The sequence below is a fragment of the Medicago sativa genome, chromosome 6, assembly GCF_051527215.1.
Source record: "Medicago sativa cultivar Bolivia chromosome 6, Bolivia_mono, whole genome shotgun sequence".
Taxonomy (NCBI): domain Eukaryota; kingdom Viridiplantae; phylum Streptophyta; class Magnoliopsida; order Fabales; family Fabaceae; genus Medicago; species Medicago sativa.
Genome location: NC_140754.1, coordinates 11,229,841 through 11,252,911, shown reverse-complemented (window position 1 = coordinate 11,252,911; position 23,071 = coordinate 11,229,841). Strand labels below are relative to the sequence as shown.

Below are 23,071 nucleotides of genomic sequence, written 5' to 3'. Positions count from 1 at the left end.
TTTCTCTGGTGAGTGATTTGTTGTTGTCAACACCGAAAATAAATCGGTGAAGTTCCGCTTTCTTCTTCTCTGGTTCAATTCTTCCTCGTTGCTTTTTCGATCCTCTTCTTCTCTTTCTCAAACACTTCTTGTGATCGCGTCGAATCCGTCCAGTTGTTGATGGATTTGCGCTTGAATTGCAAGGAAACAGGTTCAGTGATGAGGATTCTTGCAGAGAATCACTGAGAACTTGGATTCGAAAAAAACTTGTCGAATTGTGAACGTTTTTGTTTCGATTCTCTGAAAACTCGCATTGATTTTGTGTATTTGAGGGTGAATTTGATGATTTGCGTTTGTTTTTGTGTATCTGGAAAAACGGTTAGGGTTTCAGAGGATGAAGTTCTTCATGAACTTCATCGTGTTCTTGGTGAAAAGTGGCCTTTGATTTGTTTTTCTGGAAAAATGAAAGTGGAATTGTGTTTGTGGTGATTTGTGATGAGTTGTACGATTCTGAATGGAGTAGCAATGATTGGAACCTCTTATATAGCTGACATGTGGACATATGCCCCAATAGAAAATTGACATGTGGACAAAACCCTAACTGATTCGGCCTTGGCATAATTTTGGACATTTGGACCCTTTCTGCAATTTTTGAAAGTTGGAGGACCATTTTACAAAACTTTGGACAAAAAAGGACTTAAAAAAAAACTCAAAAAATTCGAAAATAATGAAAAACTTAAAAATAAACGTTTAAACTAGAAAAAGGGCCTATATGCAAATTTTAGAAATATTGGGACTTAAAATAAAAAAGTAATAAAATTGACTTAAAAAACGTAATTTGAAATAAACGTAAAGCGAAACGACTAAAATTTGACAAAACGGACTAAAAGGAACCAATGGCCTAAATGAGGTACTTTAAAGTACCTCTCTGCCGAAAATTCGTGTGAAATGACTAAAATGCCCCTGGGGCTGAAAATGACTAGAAATGACTCAGATGCAGTTGAAAAATGGATTTTTGACAGGGATTGAATCAAAGACTCATACAAGCAAAAGTAAAAGACTCAGAGACAGTTTTTAGGATTTAAACAGTACTTTGACACTTGAAAAGACTAAAATGCCCCTAGGGGCAAAACTGACTCAAAAATGACTTCAAATGCAATTTTTTAAAACAGATTTAGAAATAGAATGAAACAGAGACTTATTCACACTACTTGAAAGGACTCAAACAAAATTTTGAAAGACTGAAAGAAATTTGACACAGGAAATGACTAAAATACCCTTGCATGTGAATTTTTGCAAACAATATTGAAATGAAATGCAGAGAAAGATGCAATTGATCAGAGACAGTTCAAATGACTTATAATGCAAGAAAAGAAAAATTGACTAGTATTTTTAGGTCCAAAATTAGGGTATAACATGGTCATGTAACCAGTTTGGATATCAAAGCTTTTGATTATACTAAAGCATTGCGAGGTATGTTAGATTCTTCAATATGTGAACTTCAACATCTTACTTCTTTAAATCTTGGTAATAACTACTTGGAAGGAAAGATACCAAAATGCATTGGTTCACTTGGTCAACTGGTAGAATTGTCTCTTCAAGGTAACGAACTTGTTGGTGTCATTCCTACTAGTCTAGGGAACCTGTCCAATTTGCAAACTCTTGACCTTTCATATAATTATTATATGATTTCAAATGACCTTGAATGGCTTTCTCATCTCTCTAATTTGAGATACCTTGATCTATCATATGTGAATCTCACTCTAGCTGTTGATTGGTTGTCATCAATAACCAAAATTCCATCTTTGTCTGAACTTCATTTACTCGGTTGTGGGCTCCATCAAGTCACGCCTAAATCTATTTCCTACATGAACACTTCAATTTCTCTGAAATCCCTTGATCTTCGAGAAAATTGTTTAAACTCTTCCATTCTTCTATGGGTGATTAATGTTGGCAAATTCCTTACAAATCTTGATCTCTCAGATAATGAACTCCACGGTAGCATACCAAAATACTTTAGGAGTATGTGTCAACTGAAAGTGTTACAAATGCACTCCAACAAACTGTCTGGCCAACTCAGTGACAACATACAACAACTGTGTTGTGCAAAAACTGTTTTAGAGAGTTTAGATCTAAGTGATAACCCATTCGAACCTGGGTCACTTCCAGATGTTTCATATTTTTCATCATTGGACACATTATCTCTTCGAAATACCAATGTCGTTGGCATATTACCTAAATCATTTGTCCACTCGTCTTTTCTCAAAAATTTAGATCTTTCTCATAATCATTTGAATGGCGTGGATATCATTGATGGTGAATATCTATCGACGATAACGACTCTAGACCTCAGTTTTAACCAATTGAATGGATCGATGCCACTATTAGAGATAACCAAACTTGCTTCATTAGAGTCATTTGATCTATCTCACAATCAATTGAGTGGACCATTTCCACATACAATTGGCCAACTTTCTAATCTAAATGAGTTACTTCTCTCTTCCAATAAGTTGAACGGTGTCATTAATGAAGTGCATTTATCAAACTTATCTAAATTGACAATTTTGGATGTGACTCAAAATTCACTTTCATTCAACTTGAGTTCAGATTGGGTTGCACCTTTCAAACTAGAAACACTATATGCATCTTCATGCACATTAGGTCCTAAATTTCCTTTATGGCTCAAACATCAAGGGGAACTTATGAATCTCGACATCTCTAATTGTGGTATTTCGGATTCATTTCCTAAATGGTTTTGGAATCTCTCTTCGAGTTTACAATACTTGAATGTTTCACATAACAAACTTAATGGACCTTTGCCAAAGTCATTTACAAGTATTAAAGTAATATTTGAGAATGTGTGGGATTTTAGTTTCAACAATTTGAATGGTTCACTACCTCCTTTTCCAGAGTTGTACGCTCTATTTCTCTCAAGTAATATGTTTACAGAGTCTTTATCTTCTTTTTGTGCATCCTCGTCTCTGGTTTTAACTTATTTGGATTTGTCAAGTAACTTGCTAGAGGGTCAACTTTCAAATTGTTGGAATAAATTTGAAATGCTAGAAGTTTTGAATTTGGCAAAAAATAAATTATCAGGAGAAATACCCAGCTCAATTGGCTCTTTACGACATATTGAGTCGATTCACTTAAATAACAATAACTTTTCGGGAGAAATTCCACCTTTAACCCTTTGCAGCAGCTTATCCCTAATTGATCTCGGGGATAACAATCTCCAAGGAATATTACCAATGTGGATAGGCTCTTATCTTCATCAGTTGACTGTTTTACGTCTACGAGCAAATAAGTTCCAAGGAAATATTCCTACAAGTATGTGTAACCTATCATTTCTTCAAGTATTGGATCTCTCTGAAAACAATATTACAGGGAAAATACCAGAATGCTTAGGTGACATACTTGCTTTATCTAATTTGAACTCTCCAAGAAAAAGTTTCCACTATATCTCATTCACACTTGGCTTTCTAAACAATGAAGAGTATGAGGTTGGCACCTTCAATGACAAGGAAATATTGGCATTGAAAGGATCAAACAGGGAATATGGAAAAAATCTTGGATTGATGGCAACCATTGATCTTTCTTGCAACCACTTAACCGGAGTGATACCACAAAGTATAACAAAACTTGTGGTATTAGTTGGTTTGAACCTTTCAGGAAATCATCTCACAGGATTAATTCCCAACAACATTGGTCATATGGAAATGTTGGAATCACTCGACTTGTCAAGAAACTATCTTTCGGGTAGAATGCCAACAAGCTTTTCGAATTTGACATTTCTTAGTTACATGAACTTGTCTTTCAACAATTTAGAAGGGAAAATTCCACTAAGCACTCAACTACAATCTTTTGATCCTTCTACATATGTGGGGAATAATGGACTTTGTGGCCCGCCACTCATAAATCTTTGCCCTGGCGATGTGATTTCTTCAACTAGAAGCCTTGACAAACATGTCCATATTGAAGACGAAGACAAGCTCATAACCTTTGGGTTTTATGTTACCTTGGGGATTGGTTTTTTTGTTGGATTTTGGGGAGTTTGTGGAACTCTTGTGATAAAAACATCATGGAGACATGTTTATTTTCAATTCTTCAAGAACATGAATGATTGGATTCATGTTACACTAGCAGTTTTTATAAACAGGTTGAAAAATAAATTCCAAGTCCAAGACTAACAGGTAAATCCCTTATTTATACCTTCTACTTATCCCTTATTGATATTTGTAATTTGTACACACTGAATATCAGGTGAGATGAAATCTTTTTTTTTTCTCTTTATTTGCAGGTAAATTTTCTTCATGTGAGAGAGTGATATGTTGCAGTGTCTCCATCAATAAATGTTCTATTTGAAAGATGCATGTTACATCCAAGAGTATTCTTTGTGTACTGTTTTACTACATTTATCTCTTATGAGTTATCATCATCTTATGTTTTTATGTTTTTACTGAACTACTTTATCAGATATTTGCTGTATAAATCCTTATGTGCCATGGAACGAAGTTATGTCTATGCATATTTTCTGTGTCTTTTAATTCTATTTTTGTTATATTAATTCTGTAAATTTTTAGTAAATTAGTAGTAATGTTAATTTTAGCATTTTTTTTTGGCAATAAAAATACTCTAACTTCCAACACTCTATAGTATATCAAATATCAAATATCTGTTTATTATACTTGTGAATACTCGTTAAGCTATCCGCCATGTGTCCATGGTGAATTTTAACCACAGTTACCCGCGGGCGACCTTTTTTGCCATCCTTGTCTGTAATGTTGAAAACTAGGTTAATTTTTTTTATCAGTAAAAATGTTCTTTAAATCAATAGTTAAGTAAGTTCAATGTCATAATTTATTTTGGTTAGTGACGAGAGAAACATGGAATACGACTTAAATGCCTCATCTCCGTTGTGCTTTGACTAAGTTTGATGTTTTTAGGACTTTTGTACTCTTCAATGGACTCGAGAAAAAATCGGTTGCATATCCTTAAAACACTTATCAAGTGATTTCAACTAATTATAAATATTTTAGACATAATCACAAAATATTGATAAAATTACACACTCACAAAATTTTAGTAATTCTATATTTTATTCTTTTAATTATTTAAAAAATAATCAAAAAGTTTATTTTATATATTATTTTATGAATGTGCCCATAACTTTTTTTAGGTGAATGTGCTCAAAACTTATGACCACAATTTTGTGATCATGGAACACTTACTCATTGGGTTCGTAGTACAATTTTTTTTCTTCTTCTTTTCTTGAAGATAATGAGATCCTAAATACACTGGTTTACACATATAGGTGATGATGGTTTTCGCTAAATATTTTATCCAACTTATCAACTTTGAACCAAACCAGTCATTCAATCTGATATTGCGTGAGATAATCAGGTCGAGTGATCGGGCCATGAAATATAAAATAAATTTGCAATTTTTTGAAAATGCATTTTATTCTACAAAAATTATAACATCGTAATCTATTCAACATTATAGTCAATTGTTCATTGGACTCTTCTGGACTCGACCAAACGTCCATAAGTGGTAACACATGTCTATCGATAGACTGACGAACCAACCCGTCAATCATCACCTATTTGCCTAAGATCTCATGTGGGTAATCAACTTCTTCTGATGATGTCAAATGATGGGAATTTATTCGATCTCTAATGTTCTTGGAAGGAGGCGCTTATTGTCAAACTATTGGGAGATCTCTAATGTTCTAGGATTCATGACCATGAAGATCAAACTTGCAAATACGTGGAAACTAGTGGGAGATTTTGAACTCTTGAATATCTACAATGGCTTCTATATGGTAATGTTTAATCATGAAAATGGTAGAGAGAAGGTGATCAAAGTAGGTTCGTGAATGATATTCGATTATTATTGGCAGTTTTGACGTGGAGTACAGATTTCAATTCATTTATAGCAAAAATTGAGAAGACGCTCAGTTGGGTGAGATTTCCAAGAATGAATTTTATTTATGATGGCGAGAGCATTCTCTTGGTTATGGCCTCAAAAGTGGACAACCTATTAAGGTTAATTAAAGAGTGTTGAATGTGGACAGAGCAAGATTCGCCCGTGTTTGTGTCGAAATCGACTTGAGTCAACATGTTGTAAGATATGTGTTCCAGGTGTTTGACACAAAATTGAACATGAAGGTCTCTGTTTCCTTCGTAATCTAAATCTACATGTAGTTGAAATATACATGAATCTGGAATTATTTTTCACACATGCAGCTCAATAGTAGCATCTATTTGGCAAAAAATTTCAATCTCGATGTAATGTAAATAAACCAACATTAATTTTAATTCTACAACTAGTACGTGATATTACATAAGAGCTAGAAAGTAAAAATGAAAATAATCATATTGTCTTGTAAATATATACTCTTGTATGAAAATAATTAGTGTTTTAGGTAAACCATTTCTAAAGCACACCTCTATTGTCTGAAAATTTATAAGTAGTGTGGAGTAAGCAGCTCAATTGGTTACTCTTGCTTTCAGAAATCATGCTCTGATTCCTTGGAGAAACTGTGTTGAGTTAATTAAAAATATCTGATTCATTATTTTTCATATCTTCCTATAAGGCAATTGTTATGAAGACAAGATTGCTTCCATTGGGCTCCAAAATAATTTTATTGTTTGGTGGGACTTTTTCCTTTGCGTTTCTCGTGATGTTTTTTAAAGGCTCAAACTTTTGTTTGCTTTGCACTCGATTTTCCTTCATATAGGTTTTATATCATTGGGTAAGATTTTTAACGAGACAAATGTTGTTTATGCCCCTGACTATTTACCTTGTGTTTTGGCCTAGTCACACATGCTTGTAGTTTCTCTTCTTTTTATTTAATCAATTTTAAAAAGGCTTTGCTGCCATTTTTTTAAAATAAATAAATAAAAAAAGAGGACATAATCTCCGTTCAAAATCCACTACTTATTAAACAAATAAAAAAATTATTTAATGTAACAAAATATTATAAAAAGACAAGTAAACCATTCACTTACATATTTTATTTCTATAGTAGTACACGAGGGTTTAAACAACAAAACACAAGAAAGTTGTCTCCTTGCATTCTATAGTACATAAGTAGAGAATTAAAGATGATAGCTCAAGATAGAAGGAATTTACCAGTTAATCTTTGAATTGAAATCTCTTCTTCAACCTATTTACAATAGCTTCTAGTGTGACATGAATCCAATCCTTCATGTTGTTGAAAAATTTGAAATAGGCATGTCTCCATGATGTTTTTATCACAAGAGTTCCACAAACTCCCCAAAATCCAACAAAAAAACCAATCACCAAGCTAACATAAAACCCAAAGGTTATAAGCTTATCCTCATCTTCGTTGTTAACATGTTTGTCTTGGCTTCTAGTTGGAGAAATTCCATCGCTTGGGCAAAGATTTATGAGTGGTGGACCACAAAGTCTACCATTCCCCATAAACGAAGAGGGATCAAAAGTTTGTAGTTGAGTGCCTAGTGGAATTTCCCCTTCTAAGTTGTTGAAAGACAAGTTCATGTAACTAAGAAATGTCAAATTTGAAAAGCTTGTTGGCATTCCTCCATAAAGATGATTGCTTGACAAGTCGAGTGATTCTAACCTTTCCATATGACCAATGTTGGTGGGAATTAATCCTGTGAGATTATTCCTTGAAAGGTTTAGACTATTTAATGCCACGAGTTTTGTTATACTTTGAGGTATCTCTCCGGTTAAGTGGTTGCAAGAAAGATCAATCATTGTCATCAATCCAAGATTTTTTCCATATTCTCTGTTTGATCCTTTCCATGCCAATATTTCCTTGTCATTGAAGATGACAGCTTCATCCACTTCATTGTCCACAGAGAATGTTACTGACCAATGGTTAAGTATGTTTCTTGGTGACGTCAAATTTGATAAAGCGATTATGTGACCGAGGCATTGTGGTATTCCCCCTGTTATATTGTTTTGAGAGAGATCCAGTATTTGAAGAAGCGATAGATTGCACATACTTGTTGGAATGCTTCCTTGGAACTTATTTGCCCGCAGACATAAAACAATCAACTGACGAAGATGATGACCTATCCACACAGGTAACGACCCATGTAGATTATTATCTCCAACATCGATTACTTTCAAGTTGGGGCAAAGGATCAAAGATGGAATTTCCCCGGAGAAGTTGTTATCATTTAAATGAAGCGATTCAATTTTTTGTAAAGCACCAAATGAGTTGGGCAATTTTCCTAATAAATTATTTTTGGCCAAATTTAGAACTTCTAAAGATTGAAACTTTCCCCAACAATCAGAAAGCTGCCCCTCTAGCAAATTACTAGACATGTCCAAATAAGTTAAACTATGAGAGAAAGATGTACAAAAAGAAGACAGGGACCCTATAAACATATTATTTGAGAGAAATAGACCACGTAGTTCTGGAAAAGCAGGCAATGAACCATTCGGATTATTGAAACTAAAATCCCATAGATCCCACTCATGATCGTAATCATGATATACTTTTGTTCTTGTAAATGATTTTGGCAACACTCCTTTAAGTATGTTATGTGAAACATTCAAGTATCGCAAACTCAAAGATAGCTTCCAAAACCATTTAGGAAATGAATCAGAAATACCATTATGAGAGATGTCAAGAATCTTAAGTTCTCCTTGATTTTTGAGCCACGTTGGAAATTTAGGACCTAATGTGCATGATGATGCAAGTAGTGTTTCTAGTTTGAAAGGTGGAACCCAATTTGAACTCAAGTTAAATGAAAGGGAATTGTGAGACATGTCCAAAATTTTCAATTGAGATAAGTTTGATAGATGCAGTTCATTAATGACACCGCTCAACTTATTTGAAGAGAGATACAATTTTGTAAGACTGGAAAGTTGAGCAATTGTATGTGGTAATGGCCCACTCAATTGATTATGGGATAGATCAAGTGTTTCTAATGAAACAAGTTTTGTAATCTCAAATAGTGGCTGTGATTCATTCAATTTGTTATAACTGACAACATTGGTATTCTGAAGATTTAATGTCTCCAAAAATGGAAAACATGAAAAATTGGGGGGAAGTGGGCTCGCATTGAATGGGTTATTGCTTAGATCCAAATTCTTTAAACCATTTTTCACATAGCACAACTGTTGTATATTGTCACTAAGTTTGCCAGACAATTTATTGGAGTCTAGTCGTAACTCTTGCAGTTTAGACATGTTTCTAAAGGATTTTAGTATGCTACCCTGGAGTTCATTACGTGAGAGGTCAAGATGTGTGAGGATTTTGCTAACATTAATCACCCATGGCACAATGGAGGAGTCTAAACCATTATATTCAAGTGTGAGAGATTTTAAAGAAATGGAAGCATTCATGTGGGGAATAGATTTAGGAGTGATTTGATGGAGACCACAAAGGTCTAAATGAAGTTCAGACATAGAATGAATTTTGCTTATTGATGACAACCAATCAACTGCTAGACTAAGATTCGAACTTGACAGATCCAAGTATCTCAAGTTAGGGAGGTGAGAAAGCCATTCAAGGTCATTTGCAGTCAAGTCATTAAATCCAAGTTCAAGAGTTTGCAAATTCGAAAGGTTCCCAAGACTAGGAGGAATGACACCAACAAGATCATTACCATTAAGATTCAACTCTATCAAGTTACCAAGTGACCCAATGCTTTTTGGTATCTTTCCTTCTAAGTAATTAAAATCAAGATTCAACTCTATCAGTTGACCAAGTGAACCAATGCACTTTGGAATATTTCCTTCTAAGTTATTATGACCAAGATTTAAAGAAGTAAGATGTTTCTGTTCACATATTGAAGAATCTAACTTACCGCTCAATCCGAAAGCAAAGAGATCCAAACTGGTTACATGATGAGTGAAATTATCACATGAAATACCTTCCCATTTGCAACAATCTTCATCTTCCCATGATGAAAGGCCACCCCTTTGAAGAATGAGAGCATCTTTAAACTTGACGAGAGCTCTCCTCTCTGTCACCATGCACTTGTTCATATGTATGCTTTCAGCACATAACAAACTGATGCATAAAATGACCACCATACAATATAAAAAATGAAACACACAATGAAGCATTGTGATCTACTCAACTCCCTTTGAAATACTTTTCTGATATTCCAATCAAAGAGATAGAGCAGTTAACTGAATTTTGAAGTGGAATAATGATAAGCAAGGGTCATATTAATTTATAGACTGCAAAATAGCACACATCCATTGAAAATGTCTACTTTCCTGGTTGTTTCTTCGGGTGTCATATAATCCAAACCTAAATCAAATTCAAGTCAAGATAATAATAAGTTAAATGTGTGATGTGTCATTATATAATGATAACAATATTTTATGTGTACGTCCGGCCTTTTGTTTGTTTCCTTTTTCCCAGTTTTGTGTGTCTTAAACAAGCTAGGTGTTAATAATATTGCGCTGATTCAATATATATGTGTGTTTGTTTGTGTGTCATGATATAAAATATAGTAGTATTTTTGTTTTGAAAGAAAAATTAGTAGTATTATATATGTATATAATGACCGTAAACAATAATGTCGATAATGACTATGTTAAATAATATATATTAGTATCACTACAAGAAAAACAAAAATTAGTGAGGGAAATTTAGAGAGGGAAAACATGTAATCCCTCTCTAATTCCGTCACTAAATTTAACGATCAAATAATTTGTGAGCGATTTTATTTTTTCCGTCTCTAATTTCCCTCTCTAATTTTGCCTTTTCTAGTAGTGTATAGTCAAAAAAAACTAATTTATAATAGTCACTATCAACTTGAAAAAAATAGTCATTGGAAAAAAAATATAATAGTTTGAAGTCAATGAATCTTGAGAACTAGGCCGGACAGTTGCTCCCTCCCATCTAAAGGTATTTATTATTATATATAATAAAGGGAGTATGTAATTTTGATGTTACTATATTTTTTCGTCCTTTTCGTTTATTTTAGGGAAATGTTAACAAGTGTCCTTGAGATATTGTTTAAGCAACTAAAAGTAGTAACTATTGCATAGAAACTTATGTAATTATTAGTTTAAGAGAAATGCTAACCGGTGCCTCGAGGGCACTAGTTAAGAGTCAAATATAGTACTTCCTCCGGTCCTTTTTATAAGAAATAAATTGGTCAATAAAAGTTGATGTATTTTGTCTATATTATCAACCAAATACATCAACGTTGGTTGACCAATTTGTTTCTTATAAAACGGATCGGAAGAAGTAGTATTTTGCATTAAAAGTTGTGTAGTCAATGCATTAAAAGCTTAAAAAGTATTCATTTTGACTTACAATTTCATTTTTTGGCTTCCTTAACCAGTGCTCCGGGAGCACCGGTTAGCATGACCCTTAGTTTAATATGTGTTTGACTTATATTTTTAAAATAAAATTTCATATAATGGATTCTTTAAACAATGCACTGTTAGCATAACTCTTTATTTAAACTATTTTATTTACCGTAAACAAATATTATTTTAAACTTATTTGACAGCAGTATTTGATCTTGGTATATATCAAAGTTAGTATATACAACTAAGTACAATATAAGAGCAAATAGATGGGCACTGTTATTCTTCTTTTCACTAGTAGATATAATAGGGTTGGATCTATATTCGCCATATCCACTGTTCAACTCATTTAAATTTAATTAGTTTAGATTTAACAAATAAATTCTATGATTTTGAATCAAATTTTAACCAATTCAACACAATGCATTTGTTGGTTCATGTGAGTCATCAATTGGGCATGAAACAAGAAATAATTTCAAGAATTCAGAAGATTACAACAATCCCTGTAAAAGTTCCCATAAAGAACCTGTGGGAGGGTATCCAACCAAGAAAAATCATGAAAGTCATAACACATTAGGAACTTCATTAGGAACTTGATGGAATATTACCCCTAGAATGGGTGTTATGTGTCCCAGTTGCACGAGCTAATTTTACCTGCATTTTCTTACCTTTCTTTATTATCAAAGGAGTAAACCCATCCTCATTATCATTAGAAGTTGAGACATCACCTACTGCCAAGCCTTTTGAATTTTCTCAATATAATCCATCACAATCTTGTTCAAAACAGAGCCCAGTGAATGCACTGGATGGACTTGTATTGACGATATCGCTTCCAAATTTATGCTATCTGAAGAAGCATGGTTAGCTTCAACATTTAAATTAAGGCGCTTAGAATATGAATCCAGTTCAATGGTGAACTTCACTATTTTTAATAAATTTTAGGGGAAATTACATTGACCTCCCCTGAGGTTTCCTTAAATAACACAAACATCCCCTCTAATTTTAAAATAAACACTGAACTCTCTTAAATTTTCATCAAATAAATAAAAACCTCCCCTGTCACTTAACTGTGTTTATTTCACCGTTAATTACAATAAAAACCCAGAATGGTTGAAGCTCACACTATCTTGGAGCAGTTAGTTATATTTCCATGGTTTTAAGTCATTCTTATCCCACCAGCAGCACCTTCTTATTAATTCATAATAGGTGTGACTATATAATGGATTACAAATTCAGGTTTGCAATAGTGGTGGAAGATCAAGTCGAGCCTGCGTTGATCTCCATAATTCTGTAAGTCTATGACTATTATCAACCTCAAATTCTCAATCTTGAGTATTGCTACTCGTTACTTTATTTTTATTTCCCCTAAAAGAATTACGATTATTTAGATCATCTTGATATAAACTTTTAATCATAAATTGCAACAAAAAAAAAACTACAACTTTAATAAGATCTTAATATTTTCTGCATCACTATGATGTGGTAAACGCAGGGATTTCAACATCTTGTTAACATGAGGGAGGCTATTCTGCATGGGTGGACGCTGGATTTGCAGGTGATGACAAGCCTGCAGACGAACTCAAAACTTTACCCATTAAATTAAAATTGGAATAAAAAACACAGCATAAGCCTGCGATTGGAAAAATATCACAAGGGATTTGAACATAACAAAATACACATGTGTGAAGAACGAAAAAGGGTAGAACGTATTAATCCAACATATATATCATAAGAACAAAGTGTGCAACAAAGGAGAATAACGTTGGAGGAAATATAATTAATTAACGGTGTAACAAACGGTGTTAAATGGTAAGGGAGGTTTTTATTTATTTTATGAGAACTTGAGGGAGGTTGGTGTCTATTTTGAAACTAAAGGGGATGTTTGTGTTATTTAAGAAGACCTCGGGGGAGGTAAATGTAATTTCCCCTAAATTTTAATAAAATGTTGTATTTATTCTCTAATTTTTATTAATAAAAACATCAAATTTGAAATAGGCATGTCTCCATGATGTTTTTCTAACTAAAGTTTGACAAACTCCCCAAAATCCAACGAAAAAACCAAGCCCTAAGCAAACATAAAACCAAAAGGTTACGAGCTTATTTTCATCTTTAATTTTCATTTGAATCGTGTGGCAACCAAATCTGTATAAATCAGGTTATAATCCCACCTCTAATTTTGACTGATCCTTACAGTGATTCTCTTGGTTGTGGCCGCGGGAGCAACAATTGGTATAATCAAGAATTGCTTTTCTTTTATAGCAGAAACTGTTGACAGAGTTTACGTAGCTCAGAATTATAAAGTACCTAATAATGATGAATAATTAGTTATATTTGAATCAGGTTCTTGTTTAAACCTTTTTGTTTTTAATCATGGATACTACTAAAGGATCAATCAAATATATACAATGAGCAAACATGGATCCTTACATAGTATCATTCTGTGTGCGGATACAATTTTCTTCGTGTATCACTTCAAGTTTTCTCAAGTTTTTCTTTTCCTCCCAAAATCAAAATCGATCAAGAGCCGGAACCAATGAATCGATAGAGCATGCAGTGCGACAACAATTCATTGTGCATGAGAGGCTCGAGCGATGAGGGATAACGTCCATTACCAATGGCATAAGGTTATTTATTGTGATAACTTCTCCTAGTGATATTGAATGATGACTTACCAAGGGATTTTATTTTGACTCTTCACAAATAAATTTTACATGTTGCCAAAGCAGAAATATCTTTTATGTTTGATTTTTAATAAGTTCATTTATACGAATCAATTGAACAATTGATTTTAATGCAGTCTTATCAAATATCAGCCATGGCGGCGCCATAGCAAGTCCAAATAAATTAAACTATGAGATGAGGATGTACAAAAAGAAGATAGGGATCCTGTAAACATATTATTTGTTAGGGCCGTGTTGACAGCTAACAAAAAAGAAGACTTGTTTCATTGATTTTTCTTCTTCTCTACTCAGTTTTATAAATAAGCTCCTGATCTCATGACTTATGTTTAATGTGTTTTTTATTTTTACTTTATAGTTGGGCTTGAAATTCCAACAATTGGAAAGAACCTCATCGCATAACTCTTGGAGTTGCATATCTTGTTGGAGTTGCATATTCTTCAAGGTACTATTAAAATGTAGGTTGTCCTTTATTTCTTAATAGGTGCATCAGGTTTCCAGGTATATTAATTTGAATGTCTGAAACATAAGACGTTTCAGGTATACCATATTTGTCTATGTACTGTACAAACATATTAATGTCAGGAAATTGTTTAGTGGTCTTAAGCAGGGAGCTTCATCATTGATAATCTATAATGCATTGTAATTAGAGTGTTAACAATGATGTTTAGGGTTCAAATTTTAGAAATTAACATAACTATGAATTTACTAAAAACTATCATGTGCTCATATAGGTAAAAGATAATCTTCGTTCAACAACAATACACAAGAAAGTAGTTTAGTAAGAATCTAAAATACACACCAAGAAAGATAACTTCCTGCACTAAATAGTATATAAAGAACAATGGTGATGGCTGAAGAGAACCCCAAAGAATACTCTTGGATTTAACATGCTTGTTCCAAATGGAGCATATATTGATGAAGATATCACTCTTTCAATTGAAGCTTTTGCCTACAATTATTGATAAAAGTACATCATTTAAACTAATATTATGTGTGTGAAACTTATAAATAACTTTACTTTTTCAAACATCAAGCATGCATTATAATGATACAATATATAGAAGGTATATTAATAAGGAATTTACCCGTTAGTCTTGGACTTGAAATCTATTTTTCAACCTGTTTACAGAAACTGCTAGTGTGACATGGATCCAACGATTCATGTTGTTGAAAAATTTGAAATAGGTATGTCTCCATGATGTTTTTATCCCTAGAGTTCCACAAACTCCCCAAAATCCAACAAAAAAACCAAGCCCTAAGCTAACATAAAACCCAAAGGTTATGAGCTTATCTTCATCTTCATCTGGGAGATGTTTCTCTTGACTTCTAGTTGGGGAAGTCACATCGCCAGGGCAGAGATTTATGAGTGGTGGGCCACAAAGTCGATTATTCCCCACATACGAAGAGGGATCAAAAGTTTGTAGTTGAGTGCCAAGTGGAATTTTTCCTTCTAAGTTGTTGAACGACAAGTTCATGTAACTAAGAAATGTCAAATTCGAAAAGCTTATTGGCATTCTTCCAGAAAGATGGTTTTTTGACAAATCAAGTGATTCTAACATTTCCATATGACCAATGTTTTTGGGAATTAATCCTGTGAGATTATTCCTTGAAAGGTTTAAACCAGCTAATGCCACGAGTTTTGTTATACTTTGAGGTATCTCTCCGGTTAAGTGGTTGCACGAAAGATCAATGATTGTCATCAATCCAAGAATTTTCTCATATTCTCTATTTGATCCTTTCCATGCCAATGTTTCTTTATCATTGAAGGAGCCAATTTCATACACTTCATTGTCATCAGAGACTGTAACAGACCAATGGTGAAATATGTTTCTTGGAGACTTTAAATTTGATAAAGCAACTATGTGACTGAAGCATTGTGGTATTCCCCCTGTTATGTTGTTTTGAGAGAGATCTAATATTTGAAGAAGCGATAGATTGCACATACTTGTAGGAATGCTTCCTTGGAACTTATTTGCACGCAGACGTAAAACAATCAATTGATGAAGATGATGGCCTATCCAAATAGGTAACGATCCTTGGAGATTGTTATCTCCAACATCAATTAGTTTCAACTTGTGAGAAAGGATCAAAGATGGAATTTCACCGGAGAAGTTGTTATTATTTAAATGAAGCGATTCAATTTTTCGTAAAGCAGCAAATGAATTGGGCAATTTTCCTAATAAATTATTCTTTGCCAAATTTAGAACTACTAAAAATTGAAACTTCTCCCAACAATCTGAAAGTTGCCCCGCTAGAAAATTACTAGACAAATCCAAATAAACTAAACTATGAGATGAGATGAGGATGTACAAAAAGAAGACAGGGACCCCGTAAACATATTATTTGAGAGAAATAGAGAATGCATTTTTGGAAATGGAGGCAATGAACCATTCAAATTGTTGAAACTAAAATCCCACACCACAATAAAATCATAATATGCTTTTGTATTGGGAAGTGATTTTGGAAAAGGTCCATTCATTTTGTTATGTGAAACATTCAAGTATTCCAAACTTGAAGTTAAATTCCAAAACCATTTAGGGAACGAATCTGAAATACCACTATTAGAGATATCTAGTTCACTAAGGTCCCTTTGATTTTTGAGCCATAGTGGAAATTTAGGACCCAATGTGCATGATGATGCATGTAGTGTTTCTAGTTTGAAAGGTGGAACCCATTTTGAACTCAAGTTGAATGAAAGTGAATTTTGAGACACATCAAAATATTTCAATTCAGATAAGTTTGATAGATGTGTTTCATTAATGACACCATTTAACTTATTTGAAGAGAGACGTAACTCATTTAGACTAGAAAATTGGCCAATTGTATGTGGAATTGGTCCACTCAACTGATTATGGGAGAGTTCTAGTGATTGTAATGAGGTAAGTTTAGTTATCTCAAAGAGTGTTTGTGATCCAGTCAATTCGTTAAAACTGAGATCTAGATCTTGTATGGTTGGTAGAGATGCATCATCAATGATATCCACACCATTCAAATGATTTTTGGAAAGATATAGAGTTGCAAGTGAAGGCATATTACCAAGTGATTTTGGAAATGGCCCGACAACATTGGTATTTCGAAGATTTAATGTCTCCAAAAATGGAAAACATGAAAAATTGGGAAGTGGCCTCACATTGAATGGGTTATCGCTTAGATCCAAAACTCTTAATTCATTTTCTGCAGAACACAATTGTGGTATGATGTCACTAAGATTGCCAGATAATTTATTCGAGTTTAGTTTTAACAATCCCAGTTGTGACATATTCTGAAAAGATTTTAGTATGCTACCCTGGAGTTCATTATTTGAGAGATCAAGTTGTATGAGGGTTTTGCTAACATTAATCAACTCGAGAATAGGTATAGGATTGACTCGATTGAGCCCACAACCGCTTAAATGAAGTTCAAACAGAGAAGGAATTTTACTTATTGACGACAACCAATCAACTGCTAGACTGAGATTCATATAAGATAGATCAAGAGCGTGCAAATTAGGGATGTGAGAAATCCATTCAAGGTCATTTGCACTCAAGTGATTAAATCCAAGGTCAAGAGTATGCAAATTTGAAAGGTTCCCTAGACTAGGAGGAATGAAACTAACAAATTTGTTATGGCGAAGATTCAACACTATCAACTTATCAAGTGAACCAATGCACTTTGGTATCTTTCCTTCTAAGCGATTAAAACCGAGATTTAAAGAAGTAAGATGTTGCAGTTCACATATTGAAGAATCTAACTTACCTCGCAATGCTTTAGTGTCATCTGAAGGAAAGAGATTCAAACTGGTTACATGAGCAGTTAAATTATCACATGAAATTCCTTCCCATTTGCAACATTCTTCACCTTTCCATGATGAAAGGCTACCCCTTCCAAGAATGATAGAATCTTTAAACTTGAGGAGAGCTTTCCTCTCAGTCTCCACACACTTATTTGTATAAAAACTTTCTGCACATAACAACAAATTGATGTTTAGAATGGCCACCAAACATAAGAGAAAATCGTACCCACAATAAAGCATTGTTGTTATTATTCCAATAAATGAGAATAATAGATAAAGTAGTTAAATGAATTGTGAAGTGGAATGAAGAATTGAGGATAAACTAGGTTCATATTTGTAGACAGCAAAATCACACATCTATTGAAAACAGCTAGGTACACTTTCCTTGTTGTTTCTTCGGTTGCCATAATCCACACATCTTTAAGTCAATCAAACTTGTGTTATGGGCAAGACTTTTGCTTTATGATAATAAGTTAAATGTTTGATGGATCATTTTATAATAATACTTTTTTGAGAAAATTTAATAATAATAATATTAAACATGTCTTGATAAAAAATTATAGTATTATACCTGTGCCAATTAAAAGTTGTTCCAAGTCAACGAGTCTTGCTCACAAGTCAAGGCAGCTGCTTCCTCCCCACTAAATGGATCCCACTCTTAAAAATTCTGAACTTGTTAGAAATTTCTTTGCATCGTGACAATCTATCTTTAACTTTTTAGCTCGTCACAATTATTCTTAGAAAATTGCTTTTCTTCCATCAAGATTTGCTCACTCTCATACAAACTGACGAAAATATCTCCAGTATGATTTAAGTCACGCAGATGTTAAACCAAAGTCACGTTGCATCCACGTGAATTAAGTCACTCTCACTACGCATCAATATGACTTAACTCACGTAGGTTGTAATCCAGCGTGACTTAAGTCACGTAGGGCCGGTGTCCAGCATCAAAACAATTGTTTTGGCTTTTTTCCCCTAATTTCATTCATTCATTCATTCATTCATACTTCCATACATCCATTCCATCATTTTCATTCATGTACTCATCCTTTCATGCAATAATTGATCCATTCATACATACATACATACATTCAAAATTTAAATACGCAAAATAAATAAAAAATTAACCAAAATGTCATAAAAAAAAAAGGTAAACACGCAAATGTAAATATATTACATCCATATCCATCAAAGTGTCAAAAAAAGCATCTAAATATATACAAATGTCAGAAAAACACTAAAAAAAAGCCTACTCATTTGTACTATGGCTCCTAGTCCTCCTTCGCGGAACCGGCTCCTACGGCATCATGTTATGCTCCGACTGGATGCCATCCATAATGCCGGCAATGAGAGAATTTGAAAACACATCAGGAACCTCCATAGCACTATCCACTCTATGCCTAATGTTGTCGATGATCTGAAGTGGGTCCGGAATCTGTCTGACCCATTGTGGCTCAACAATAACCTCCTCGTAAGGAGGGACAGAAGCTGTGTACTCAACATTCTCCACCAAATCAATGAGGTATCTATAGTGTCCAGCATCAACATAGCCCCTAGGGGGTTTCCAAATCTTGTATGAGGTCTTTAATCTATTCGATAATAATACTTTTTTGAGAAAATTAAATAATAATAATATTAAACATGTCTTGATAAAAAATCATAATAGTATTATACCTGTGTCAATTAAAAATTGTTCCAAGTCAACGAGTCTTGCTCACAAGTCAAGACAGCTGCCTAAATGGATCCCACCCTTAAAATTTCTGAAACTTTTAGAAATTTCTTTGCATCGTGACAATCCATCATCTTTAACTTAAATTATTCCTATATGATCACATGATCAAACCGGTTGGTTTAAGGGTAAAGGTCATTAAAACAATTAATTGTTTTCAACCTTACAAAATAAAATAAAAATTAAAAAACAATGTTTAAAGACCTCATATTCTACCATCGATAAAAAAAAAATAACTTGATAAAAAAGTCTTATCCTCTACTAAAAATAATACTATCTCAATAAAGATTAAATCACTTGTTTTTTCTTCTAATCACAACAGAATTATCAACTTAAGTTTTTTTTTTTTTTTTGACAAAAGAATTATCAACTTAAGTTGATTACCTTAGTTTAATATATGATTGTGTGTCTAACACTTAATAAAAATTTAATTAAAATTAACATAATGTAATTTTACTAAAGTACTATCATGAGCTTAAAAAACAAGCTTTAAAAAGTCTTGTCTTAAAATATGTTGGGCCATCTCTAAGACCAAATATAAATCTTTTAGACATATTCACGAAATCTTGATAAAAAAAAAAGAAAAAGACAACTCACAAAATATAAATTCTATATTTTATTTTTTAATTATTTCAAAAATAATCAAAAAGATGGTCTTGATTTATGGGCTAGAATCCGTGAATATGATCAACGAATGGCTGATGAAGGATTCACCCAAGTTCTTACCAAGGCGCAGAAGCAAGCTCGTAAAAAGCCTGTCCTTGGCACGTCCTATCAAACCCGCGCAAAGGGTCCTCTTCCATCTTCCAAATGATTCTGTTATATTGGAATGTCCGTATCAGCTGTGCGGACAAATTGATGAGTATGAGTCATGGGATTCAAAGTTCTATTTGGTTAGAATCTCTTCCGGCTGACATCTGGATTTCTTAGTAATAGAATTGGTTTGTTTAACTACAGATTGTCTTAGTCTGTAGTAGTTTTTTTCAGCATTTTTTTTTTGTTTTTCTTCTGAGGGTTTTGGCCTAGTCCCCCCTCTTCTTGTATATTTTTTTTCCTTTTTTTAATAAATTTTTAGAGTTTGGCGGCATAGGACGGAGGTTTCATAGATGCCAACCTAGTTGGTATGTCGGTGTTTCCTCCCGATGTCGGCCATTACTCCTTGCTTAGCAAAAAAAAAATAATCAAAAAAATAATTTTATATTTTGCTTTTTTATGAATGTGCCCAAAACTATTTTTAGGCGAATGTGTCCAAAATTTATGACCACAATTTTGCGACCATGAAAGATTTACTGATTGGATTCGAAATACAATTTTGTTTTCGTTTTTTTATTGAAGATAATGAGATCTTAAATACACTGGTTTACACATATAGGTGGGGAGATTTTTACGTGTATGGTATTAGAAGTATTACAATTTGACTCCAATTTGGGACAAAAATAAAAAATAAAAAATCGTCTAGAATACACCATTTATAGTGTCGAGTAAGCAGTTCAATTTGGTTACTCTTGCTTTGAAGAATCTGATTCGTTATTTCTAATATCTTTCTATAGAAGGCAATCATTGTGCAATAAGATTGCTTCCTTTGAACTCCAAAATTGTATTTGGCGAGACTTTATCCCTTCTTGTGTTTATTTAACCGTGGTAGATTAGGGTTATCCGGACTATCGTTTCTGATGATGATTTTCAACGGCTCAAGCTTGTCAAACAATATGAGATTTCTAACTCAACTTATACTTGTCACAACACAAACAAATATTGATATTGCATAAGTATAAATCAAATTGTACAAAAATAGGAGGGCAGATTTTTACAATACTTATATCGAGTACTTGCTTCGATATCTTTCCAATCATACTGTTGATTAATAATAACTTATAGTAGGAAACTGAATTGAACTAAAAGATAACCAAAGAGTTCTAACTAACATTTTCTTATAGGTAAAAGACATAATCTCCATTCAAAATCTAATGTGCTTTAAACAAATAAAAAATGATTTCATGTAACAAAAATATGATAAAAAGAAAAATAATACATTAACATACATATTTATTTTCCATAGTAGACGAGGATTTAAACAACAATACACATAAAAGTAGTTTAGTTAGAAGTAAGAACCGAAAATATACACCAAAAAAATGTCTTCATGCACTCAAAATACTCTTGGAGTCAAATTGTAATACTTCTAATATTGATGAATAAACATATAAATGGTGTATTCTAGACGATTTTTTTAATATATTGATGAATAGTGTATATAAGGCACTCAAAATACTCTTGGAGTCAAATTGTAATACTTCATCAATATTAGAAGTATGTTAATGTTTTTAAAAGTCCAATTAAAACATATATTGATGAAGACATTGTAACATATCACTCTCTTAATTGTTTATAAAAAAAATAAAAAATACATCATGTCAATTAATAATATATGGGCCAAATTATAAATAAACTTACTTTAAAAAAAACTTATATATATATATATATATATATATATATATATATATATATATATATATGATAATATACACTAATTATGTGCTTATGTGTTATTGAAAAATAAAATATAAGGCATATCATAAGGAATTTACCAGTGAGTTTTCAACTTGGAATCTCTTCTTCAACCTATTTGCAAAAACTGCTAGTGCGAAATGGATCCAATCATTCATGTTGTTGAAGAATTTGAAATAGGCATGTCTCCATGATGTTTTATCACTAGAAATTCAAAAACTTCCCAAAATCCAATTATGAAACCAAGTTATACAGGCTAACTTAAAACTCAAAAAGTTACGAGCTTATCTTCATCTTCATCTTCATCTTCATTAAGGACATGTTTGTCTTGATTTCTAGTTAAGCTCATAACCTTTGAATTTTATGTTAGCTTAGGGCTTGATTTTTTTGTTGGATTTTGGGGAGTTTGTGGAACTCTGGTTATAAAAACATCATGGAGACATGCATACTACAAATTCTTCAACGACATGCATAACATAAGCTAACATAAACCCAAAGGTTATGAGCTTATCTTCATCTTCATTAGGGACATGTCAGTTTGTCTTGATTTCTAGTTGGAGACTAGAAATCAAACTTGTGTGATGAGCAAGACTTTTGCTTTATGATAATAAGTTACATGTTCCTTCAAAAAAGAAAATAAGATAAATGACTGATGTGTCATTCTATGATGAGTCAATTCAACATGTCTTGCGCACAACAAGTTTGCTTCCTCCCATCTAAGTGGATCCCACGCTTATAAATTCTCACTTTTTAGAAATTTCCTTGCATAATGACAATCTTTTTTTGATATCTAATATTATTTTTTTTTATATTGCATCAAGTCTATTTATCTTTAACTTTTTAACTCTTCAATGCACGTTATTCTTGTATGGTCACATTATGAAACATGTTGGTCTAAGGATAATCAAGGCAATTGTCTTAAACCTCGTAAAATGTAATTGAAATTTAAAAAATTGATTAAAGACCTCATATTCTACGATTGATAAACAAAATTACTTGATAAAAAAACCTCATACTCTACTAAAATTAATAAAATATTACTTAAAACTAATACAATCTCAATAAAGATTAAATCACTTGATTTTTCTATGAATCACAACAGAATTATCAACTTAAGTTGATTACCTT

At 32.8% G+C, this 23,071-nt stretch overlaps 2 protein-coding genes, 1 long non-coding RNA gene and 1 pseudogene across 5 annotated transcripts; 1 reads left to right on the top strand and 3 right to left on the bottom strand.

Moving 5' to 3' along the window:
• The first annotated feature begins 1,463 nt into the window (after positions 1–1,463).
• LOC146912804 (receptor-like protein EIX2) lies at positions 1,464–4,186 on the top strand. The gene has a single exon (XM_085716134.1). It carries the CDS (start codon positions 1,665–1,667, stop codon positions 4,164–4,166), a length of 2,502 nt encoding a protein of 833 aa, XP_085572260.1. The 5' UTR covers positions 1,464–1,664; the 3' UTR covers positions 4,167–4,186.
• A 2,755-nt stretch (positions 4,187–6,941) lies between these two features.
• On the bottom strand, positions 6,942–10,182 carry LOC146912803 (receptor-like protein EIX2). Its single transcript, XM_085716132.1, has one exon. It carries the CDS (start codon positions 10,048–10,050, stop codon positions 7,117–7,119), a length of 2,934 nt encoding a protein of 977 aa, XP_085572258.1. The 5' UTR covers positions 10,051–10,182; the 3' UTR covers positions 6,942–7,116.
• Positions 10,183–14,635: 4,453 nt separating this feature from the next.
• Positions 14,636–18,011, bottom strand: LOC146912802 (receptor-like protein EIX2; annotated as a pseudogene). Its single transcript, XR_015013134.1, has 2 exons — positions 15,020–18,011; positions 14,636–14,883 (listed from the first exon to the last, which is right to left on the bottom strand). The product of XR_015013134.1 is annotated as a receptor-like protein EIX2 (transcript).
• An 811-nt stretch (positions 18,012–18,822) lies between these two features.
• On the bottom strand, positions 18,823–22,596 carry LOC146912801 (uncharacterized). 2 transcript variants are annotated; one of them, XR_015013132.1, is made up of 3 exons: positions 22,024–22,572; positions 19,381–19,527; positions 18,823–19,295 (listed from the first exon to the last, which is right to left on the bottom strand). It is a non-coding gene; the product is annotated as an uncharacterized LOC146912801 (long non-coding RNA). The 2 variants fall into 2 exon arrangements; XR_015013131.1 differs by having other exon boundaries at positions 18,823–19,527; positions 22,024–22,596.
• Positions 22,597–23,071: the final 475 nt, after the last annotated feature.